Source organism: Etheostoma spectabile, chromosome 6, assembly GCF_008692095.1.
Source record: "Etheostoma spectabile isolate EspeVRDwgs_2016 chromosome 6, UIUC_Espe_1.0, whole genome shotgun sequence".
Lineage (NCBI taxonomy): Eukaryota > Metazoa > Chordata > Actinopteri > Perciformes > Percidae > Etheostoma > Etheostoma spectabile.
In genome coordinates, this window is record NC_045738.1 from 1,525,609 (window position 1) to 1,535,782 (window position 10,174).

General features: G+C 39.4%; 1 protein-coding gene across 2 annotated transcripts in view; it reads left to right on the forward strand.

Annotated features, from left to right (window-relative positions):
- The window catches only part of LOC116690745 (eukaryotic translation initiation factor 3 subunit H), a 63,545-nt gene that overhangs the window by 44,589 nt on the left and 8,782 nt on the right, over positions 1-10,174 (forward strand). For both annotated transcript variants that reach the window (XM_032517910.1, XM_032517911.1), the window contains one exon: positions 3,326-3,475. In XM_032517910.1, the coding sequence (XP_032373801.1) occupies positions 3,326-3,475 (150 nt within the window). The remainder of the gene's footprint in view (positions 1-3,325; positions 3,476-10,174) is intronic.

Consider the following 10,174-nt stretch of genomic DNA (forward strand, 5'->3'; position numbering starts at 1 on the left):
GCTTTTTCTGACCCCAAGGCTTATCGTAATTGCTTTTAAATTGCAGCTAAAAGGAGTGTAATGAGGGAACCATTTTACAGACAGTTCAGGATAGTCCTGGTGCACAAACCCACACATGCATAAAACATGCATGAAGGGACACACGTGCACTGACAAATGCAAGTAAACTGCTCTATGAAGAAGTCCCAGAGGTATCAAATTGCTAACCTCTCAGAACCTCCAGATATACATTTTTAAATTCACTAAAAGCAAGAGTATTTGCAGGGAGAAGGGGCAATTTAACTGCATCATTTAATTTCTCTTCCCCCTGTATGTCTCCACCTGTGTGTCTCTATTGCTAGCGACTCTGTTATTGACCCAGTGGGTTTGGCCCAGAGTTGGGATCCTTCTCATTTCTGCTGCTTTTCATTAGTTCCTAGGATTTATTACGGCTCCAATCTGTAGCTATCAGTGTTCCCAATAAGCCCATGATTGAGAGAGGGCAGAAGAGGGGCAGGAAAGGACAGTAACACCGCATAGCAATCTTGTCTCAATCCTATTATTTTCAATATGGACTGGAAATCTGAATATCAATAATGTTTTTTTTTTTTTCTCAGAAGATGCAGAACTTCAAACGCGCCCCCCCAGTCTCTTTTATGTTGGTGTATTTGATGTTACATAAGCTTGCATATATTGTACACCTTTAAACAAATGAAAGGCAGCGATAGATGAGTGCTGAATAGAGCCATCCCTTTGAACTGTCCCCCCCAAGTCCGCTGGGCTATGGAGGCAGTGGTCAATAGCCTCCACTTCAGCACACAATATGAAGCATCAAATTAGTCGGCCTGTGGAGTCAACCTTTGGCTTTGTCCAGCGGGGCCTAACTTGGAAAGAGCGTGGCATTAAGTGCGCCAAAGTCCAGAAGGGTTGAGCAATTTGTCCTGCCTAGAATGTGTAGTCCTCCTATTTCCTTATAGACACCTTTTCTATATTGCTCTGCAAGCATTTGAAAAGGTCATAATTTTCAGGAAATATATATAAAGCACTGCAGATTGATACTTGTGCCACTATGTATACCAAACAGTATTTATATCATTATAGATTTTCCTTATAGACTGTTACCACCCATACAGATTTTTGATCTCCCCACACACCTAAGGCAGGCTTGTCCACTTCTACTGCCACAGTCTCTTCTTAAAGTTTGCCTGAGGTGATGCTCTACTTGAAAATACAAAACACCTTTTTTCCCCAAAATGAACTCATCAGACTCAGATGAGGCTCCACACCCATATTTATCACACTGGCAATCATATAATGAACATCTCTTTCTGGTACAGTGCACATGGTTGATTAATGCAGTGAGCGTATTGATCCCATAACAAGCAAGATGCATCTTACAAGCCGACATTAGACATATGCAGACATTAGTTTGTAGCTTGTGCACAAGTGACAGGCTGAACCAAGGCACTCAGTCAATGCTATTGGATTTATGTGAGACATTAAGCAAAGTTTGGAGTTCCATTCTGTGCTAACAGGCCCATGTCAGAGAAGAGAGAGAGGGATGCTGCTTTTAGCTCCTGAGGAAGAAGAAGTGGTGGTTAAAAATCGGTCAGTGCTTTGCACACTTATCAGCAGAGCCCATAAAAAAGTCATTTAGGCTACTGAGTCTAACGTTAATCGGGACAACATGGACATCCTATCATATTACACAATTTTCAGATATCAAAATGCAACATGCATAACATTACTATTCATTTTGCTTTTTATTTGGCTGAGGCACAATTTACTGAGAAGTACAAGCCAAGTGGTTACAATACAATGACCCATTTGCAACCGTCTTCTTTTAAGCATGTACAAGCAACAATAAATAAAATGTGGACCTTTTGTCAAAAGCAGACCTGAGAAGATCTCTGTCCTCAACAAAATGGATGTTAAATACAGAGTTGCATTAGAACTACAGGTAGAACAACTGGTAACCCCATTGACTCTCTGCTCACTTCAAATATATTAAAAATGGCTATGGATCAGGGAAGACCTGACTATTTTTTTGCATGAGTTTTAAGTGTTGTGTCCTGCATGTGGTTTTTGTACATAAACAGGTGCCATTTTTAAAACCACTTGTTTTTTGAATGAATGAATTTATTGGTCGTAACCAAAGGGTAGGTTCAGAAACTTCAACTTAAATCAGACCTCCCCCTTCTTATACTTTTAAAAGTAACAAACTCATTGTCAAGAATAACAATTTCATGACAAGAAAGATAAAATAAATTACACAAAAAAACTAAAGAACATATTGTTGTGGAAGTTTTTTTGTACATCAGGAGAGGAAAAGTTTTGAAATGAGACAGCTGTGCAAGTGAACCAAGGTTGGTCTTTGGTGCATTTTATTACACACTGTAGAGTATAGGTGAATAAAATACGCAACGTTTACAGGAGCAACAATGTGCAGTGTCTGGCAAAGTTAAACAAAAACATCACGGTCTTATATTCTCTTTCCCTGGCAAAAGGGGACCTTGTTTGGAAAACATGCCTAATCTTCGCAAAACAATTAATCTTAACACACAGACAAGTTGGAGCCACTTCTCCATCTTTTCTACATCTGCCCCCCATGCCTCGGAGTCTCTAGCGGTCATTTATCTTAGCTGCCAAAGACAACCTGGTGTCGTTTGGTCACGTACAGATAGATGTCCTGACTCTGCACCTTTATCGATAAACATAGCTCTGGACAACTGTGTCTTTCAGACTTTATGGCATCAACCTTCGAACAGCTGCGATCTCTTCTTCAAGGACTACACATACAGAGTTAATTAAATGGAGTCATGTAACTGAAAAGCATAGTAATGTAATAATATGAATAATGTTACAGAAGGATATATGAAATCATGATTAAATGTAATTTTCCCATTACAATATACACTTACCCAGATAACGTAATTCCTCTGGTAATGCGTTCCATATTTACACGCCACAGACAGATATGCACCTGCTTTTCATCACTGTTACAGATTGATAGTTTCCAGTTGAGTTTGCCTCTTCCTCTAAACATGGTTTGCATCTTAAAGTCCATATCAGAATATTTTTCAAAAGCTATATAAAAGAAACACACTGCAATACAAATTTATTAATACTAGTTAATTGCACAGAATGCGTATCATTGACATTCCTGGCTTGTCGGGTTATGGTTAGTTGTCGTCTCTGTCATGTTGAATTAACTGTAGGCAGTTTGGCGGAAGTGGGTAAAAGCATTGAGTGTAAGTACTGACACACTCTTTTTGGGAATTACTAATTGTAACCTAACCGTTCTTCTCTTGCTTCTGTGTCTCCTGTCCCGTCCTTCACTCTCCAGCTTGAAGAAGGCTAACATTGGCTTTGAGCATATGTTCGAGGAGGTGCCTATCATCATCAAAAACTCCCACCTCATCAACGTGCTGATGTGGGATCTGGAGGACAAGTCCACCGTCGCTGACAAGCACGAACTGCTCAACCTCTCAAGCAGGTCAGTCCTGAGCTCATGCAGCCATTTACCAAGAGGGCCTCAGGTCAGACTTCTTGGTTGTAAAAACCTTAAGAGTGAATGCAGGTACATTTGCTATCAGGATCAGCTATTTTCCAACAACTTTTTCTCAGGAGCAACATTTACAAGATGTTTCTGCATGGTCTTGTACGGCATTGTTAGGGCAAAATCTGTCCTCCATAAAATAGCACAACCTTGAATCTTGCTATAAATGTTCTAATCTAAAACTGACATTGTAGGGAGATGTAGGTGATCTAACAGATTTAACTGCAATAGATACTCATGAGTGATTTATTCCCAAATTATTTGAGTTAATCTCTTTATTTTGTTTATTTTGAAGTTTCAACGCTCCTGTTTACAAATGAATAATCTTATATTGCACTTGGAGAGACTTGTTCCATGCCGTATGATCACATTACAGCATCTTCTATTTTTATGACACTGCCTGTATCATGTTTTGTAAACACAAGAGCGAGATCTAACATGGGGGAAAAAAATACTGTCATAATAATGTTCATCAACAGACGCAAGTGTGTCTTTTCACCCTGTGCCAAATCACTCCACAATCAAGTCCAAGAGAACAGGTTGCTGATGGGAAAAGCATCATCCCTAACAATCCCAGATGAAGCAAAGTGTCACTTTAATTTGATTCCTTTGCACATGGTTACCATAGTAATGTGCATACATATCTATAGAAGAAGAATGTCTTCCTAAAAGCATCTCTTTCAAGCTTTAAAACCATGTCATGTTTTCTCTTTAAACCTGCAGGGTGCTTTCACAGACATGAGTTAAAGCTACTTCTAAATTAAAATTGATTTGACATTAGGGAACTCCTGGGCATTAATCTGTGTCTTCTGCACTGTTCTAATGTGTACCAGATTGGTGGAAACAATAATAGGTCTTTTGATGTGTTTTGGCTTATGTTTATCTACCATACATGGTTTTCGGACTGTTTTTACGCAGTTCTTAGGGCGGCTAGTTTTGAATTTTAGGGTTCAAACCGTGAAGCGGTCGAACCCTTCTGTGTTTTTCTGTTTTGCTTATTATTATTTGTTGTCTGCCGCGCCGGCTCAAATTCCTGTGAGCTGGAATGAGCTAGAAACATGAAACTTGGGGGAATAACTGGAAATGGTGTGCATGTGCTTCTATAGAAATATGAACCCAATCGGCCACATGGTGGCGCTGTAATTAAGGATTCAAAATGCAAACTTTTAAAGGCCACGCCCCCCACACCGTAAGTCCTATTGACTTGAAATTTCTCATACCAGGAAATGTCTACATAATGACCTCACACACACGCTGCAAGTGTCATTCAAGTTGACCACTAGGGGGCGCTTTAAATCCACAATAACTGGACGCGGAAAGGCGCAAATAAAGGTTTGAGCTTGGAATCGCAGCTCGCGGCTTTATTAGCACTTGTGTTTGTGTTGGTCATCTGCTTTTCTCAAATTGCCGTGATCACACTTAATTGAAAATAAATGTTTTTGACAAATCAGTTGTAGGCATTTTAAACAAAGTGCGCTGTTTGTCCAATCGTTACAAAAGTTGCAGGATATGTTTTATAATGACGTTGGACCACATGTGTGAATTTACCTTGAAATCGCCATTGAGAAAAAGGTTTGAACCCGTGAATCGCCTCTAATGGCTATATTTATCTTTTTATTATCCGAATGAATTATGAATGAATTCATCTTACTGAGTAGGACTATTCCTATTTAGTTTGTGTAGCCAAAGCACACACTTCTGTTCCATTATCTTCCAAAACCTATTAAAAATGCATAAAAGGAGGCTGGGTTGGCTCAGTTGGTGGAGCGGGCTCACATATGTGGTGGTTTGCTCCTCGACTTAGCGGTCTCAGGTTCGACTCCACCCCAAAAAAATAAAAATAAAACATAATTGCGTTGGGTGACATATTCCTTCATTACAATAAACGCAACACCATAGACATAGATAATGTCAGCTGCATTTTTGATCACTGGAAGTCAAATGCCCACATACACTTTACTGTGTTCACCCTGCTTTGTTACTTTGCCTCACCATTTGTCATTAGCTGTGGAAATTATCGTTAAAAATGTACATAATGTACAATGTGTGGGTCAGATTTGGATCATTTTCACAAGGTTGAATATGCAGCTGACCGCACTAATGAAGAAAGGGTCAGATTTGGTGGAATAACGAGCTACACTGGCCGTGTTTGCTGTAATAAAGGAATATGTCACCCAGTGCAACACTATGGCTCTTTTGTGTGTTTTTAGAGAATAATGGACGTCAACGGCACACAAGAATGAGCTACTTGAGGCAGTGGTTTCACTTACAATACTTGTTAAATACATTATTTTCTGGTTTTGCTTGTTGATCATAATGAAAAGATTAACGATAACTGCATCCTAATCCTTTAAAAAATGTTTAACCTACTTGGACTGCAGTGCCAGATGGCTGAGGGATACAATACAGGACATCTCAAAATGTGTAACTTGCCAGTCATTGAAAAGTTTTACTTTGGCAGTCAAAAAATTTGTTTTTTTATTGTGCATCTTAGGGGCTATAAAACAAACCCCAACAAGTATTTGTGGTTTGGATCGAATCTGTAACCCACAATGAAATAACAGCCCACATACATAATCTGGTTCTTAGACATGCTTGACCAATTATCCTATTTCAGGAACTTATTGGCGTACCACTGGGTATGTACCGGATGTTTGATTGGGATATCCAATCCAAGACTAGGTACAGTAAATGCCATATCTAAATGTCATTTATTCAGAAATGTCTCCAAATACAGGACCTGTCATCAAACTTTGTCTTCCATCACTAATGAGCACAATATAAACAAATATCACCCCACCATATCAACGCACAGCCTGGCTTTTGCAGTCTCACATTTATATCTCAGAGGCTCTCGGCATCAGTCTCATGAGAATTTATCAGCAATCATTTATGGAGATAAACTGCTGCAATTGGAGCAACAGCTGTGAAGCTTCCCAGCGGCAGGTGTGAGAAATTAGCAAAACACTCTAAAAAAACACCCAAAAAAACAAGTTACTTGTACACTGCAGTGCAGCGCATCAGGAGTTGTTTTGATTCTTCTCATCTGTGTCCTGTATTGCAAGTAAATCATGGATTAAATGAACACTCCTTTGTACAGAGCTCTGTAGATGCATGTGCCTAAATTTGGCACCAACACACATTTGTTATAAATTGTAAGTATACACTAATGGGCAATAACTTTCTTTCTTGCATATTTTTCCATTTTCCAAATGACTACTCTGAATTTGAAACATAAATTTCGATATGACCAGAAATGGGGCAAAAGCGGCCTGGTCCTCCTCGTGGGTTTCCCGGCATGACTGCCCATGGGATGTCTGGCAAGATGAAATTGTTTCCGAAGTTGTCAGATTGCTACGCAGCTCTTTCCTTGTATTGGATTGTAGCGTCCGTCTCTCTACTTCAACTGACAGCCCCGCCCTTTTCTCCTCATTTCCTCCCCTTCAAAAAAGACCACGATAATGGGTTTTATTTAATGTTTTTCCTTTTGTCTCATTTTCCAATCTGTAGCCCCATTTGTCAATGTCATCTACGTCTCAGGCTGAGTGAATGCAGTTTCACTCCAGCAAACAGGGTTGTTCTTACCACAGATGATGATGTTGATCGTGGTGATGGATTGCATGAATGTAATTTCATTTATGTAGCCATTTTCCACCACACAGCTTTGAAATGCCTTAATATTTGCAAAGTTACAAAGCAGCCTATATTTATGTCAGGCCACAAAGCTTAAGGCACGTGGGCTATCTTTCATGGTCTTCACCCATTTAAGATTTGCCCCTGTGTAGCGGTTGACGTTGTTCATTATAAACCATCCCTGAATCCTCATATTTACTTTTTGTTCCTTGTGAATGAGCAACTCGTCAGTCCATTACTTCCTGTCTGCTTTGTGTAATTGGCCTTCTGCACAGAAATGTTGCACAATAGAAGGATACGTAAATAAAGCTTTCTGCTCTACCGGGACTACCCATGGTATGTATTCAATAAGGGAAAGGGTCTTAAGTGCAGGGAAAACACAAGAACCGTAACGCTTAGAGCTGCAGCTATAGCAAGACTGAGGCATGCAAGGAAGGTAAAGAGGCAAAACTGGAAACAGACCACAAAGGAGGTGCTGAGAGACATGTTGCTGTGAAAGAAATGCGCTGTGGGAAAATGATCCTTGACAGACAAACTTCATTCAATATGTGTCTTTTTTGGAATTAAATAATGAGAATGGGCTAGGAGTGAGGATATGGGAATTTAAACACAAAATGAATAGGGTATATAGTCACATTAGGATTATGAATTTGTGTCGAACCCATAAGTTGGTTGGAAAAACATTTATTTTTATTTTTATGCATACATGTAAACCTATGTTGGGACACTGTTTAATTAAGGCTATTTCATGTCCTTTTTAAAATCTATTATTCTGCTACTGAGGCAAGCTAGGGATTCGTATTGTGCCCCAGTCAATCAGTTTAAAAGGCTCCATCAGAGTAAAACACTCATAAGAATGGAAGTCACTTCCTTGGCAGCTTTGTTTAAGAACTCCCCTTTAAACTTTCAATTTACTGAATGTATGCCCATTATTGCTGCTATCAATACAGTGTTAGAATTCGTCCTCTATCGTCCTGTGTGACCATGAGCATGTAGGCTGGAGCGCAGGTATAGCACAGTGTTTGGGTTGCCGTTGAACCTGACCTTAAAACAGAATCAGTGATGACAGGAAGTCCCTCATAGGCTTAGATTTCAAATTCAGGGTTGAGCAAGGACTTGCTGACCCGTCTGAATAATTCAACATTGTGGAACTGTACGACCAGGCAACATGTAGGGTAGAATGCATTCTTTTCTTTTTTTCAACTACCGGTACTTGTACTGGAAACATCACATTTGAGTGTTTAATTGTGTGCACAATTATGAGCAGCAGTGTGTTTTCCTTGCATATTCAGGCTTTTATAAATACAGTAATGCAGTAATTACTGTACAAATACAGTACCGTAACAACTGAACATGCTCAAAAACATGAACCAACTGTAAAGAACAGAGCCAAGTCAATGCATTTGAAAGCAGTAAAAGTATTAGTTGCAACCCGTAGTCACTAAGCATGTGTCAAGGACAGGGAAAGAAACTCAGAAATTCTGAATAGAAACTGATAACGAAATAAAACTGAGTCCAATGCACTGAAACGCATACACACACACACACCCACACACTTCAGTCCCGCTCAGACATTAGACACATACATAAATGACAGATGTTTTGAAGGATCCTGCTCTGACTAAATGTTTTCCTCTGCATATATTATAAATGCCCACCACACAAATTAGCCACCATATTGCTCGATGTAACACTTTTAAATGGCCTTTCGTCAGCGGGAATCAATTTTGACAGTCGGAAGGACTCGGCAGGGAAGTGCTGTGGGGAGATTTGGTCCTGGGCCAGTTTTCATGTTTACAGCTCTGACACTGCATTGGGGGGTTGACAAACTGATCACACATCAATCCTCATAAGCAAATATGATGGGACTGGAAATGGCTCAGCAGTCTAAACTATGGGAAAGACAATCTGACATTCTGAAAATAATACTTACATGCTTAATTTTATGCACATGCATCTAACACTTTAGTGGTCTGGTGTGTGCTCTGGTTACATACTTTATACTATACATTTCACTGATACCTTCTGATATTAATGCTAAAATTTAGAATGCATTCGTACACTGTAATTAATTGCTGGCATTTTTTATAGTAACTACTGGTTAAAAGTGAACTACAGTACCTTTTGATGTAAGATTGTAATTGGTAATCAGTGATGTTGCCATTTGGGAATTAGAACATTTTAGAAAATTCCCTTATTTATTTTGCAGAGAATGCTAAATTTGTAGCTGTTGAAATAAATTTTGAAATGTTTACCTTACGTGTTAATACTGTGGAACCCATAAAGCCCTTGTAAAATTGTACACACATTGTGTCACGTGACACAAGGGGAAATTCAGTTGTCCTTGTAGATTAAGCCTTCAGCCGCATAGTGACCTATTAAAGAAGCTCTTTAACATTTGCGGTTTCTTATGTCAATACATTTTTCACTACACCTCGTCGATACATGTTTCACTATACCTCACTCAAACAGGACACTGACGTTTTAAATACACAAGAAATTGGCTCAAATTGAGACAAGTTAAATGTGCTCTGTTTAATTCTGGTTTCAGTGCTTGTTCGTCAGTGGTACACATGGTTATTGGCAATTCTTTTTAATGCCCCTTTCCCATGGGACAAAAAACCCACCAACACCCGGCTTTTGTCTTATGTGGGAAAGTGATCAGTCGGCCTTCATGCCCAGCACAAATGACTCTTTATTTATCGGCTACAGCTCAGATGGCAGGGGTGAAACACTAATTTTTGCAGCGTAATGCTATACTAACTTAGTCACAAATTCCGTCTGTCTCCGTGCAAGCAGAACTCAAACATCGTTCCAAATTAATCAGCAATGAGTTTGAAAAAAACTGAATGAGTAACAGACATAGAAACAACTGTAACATTTCACTGCTTTCTAGTGTTTGCGCCAGAAAACGGGGTAAGTATTCATGTCGTTGAACGTGCCACACAAGGAGAAAAAAACAGACGTACTCGTCTACTGGAAATGGGGAAAAGAGTATCACCC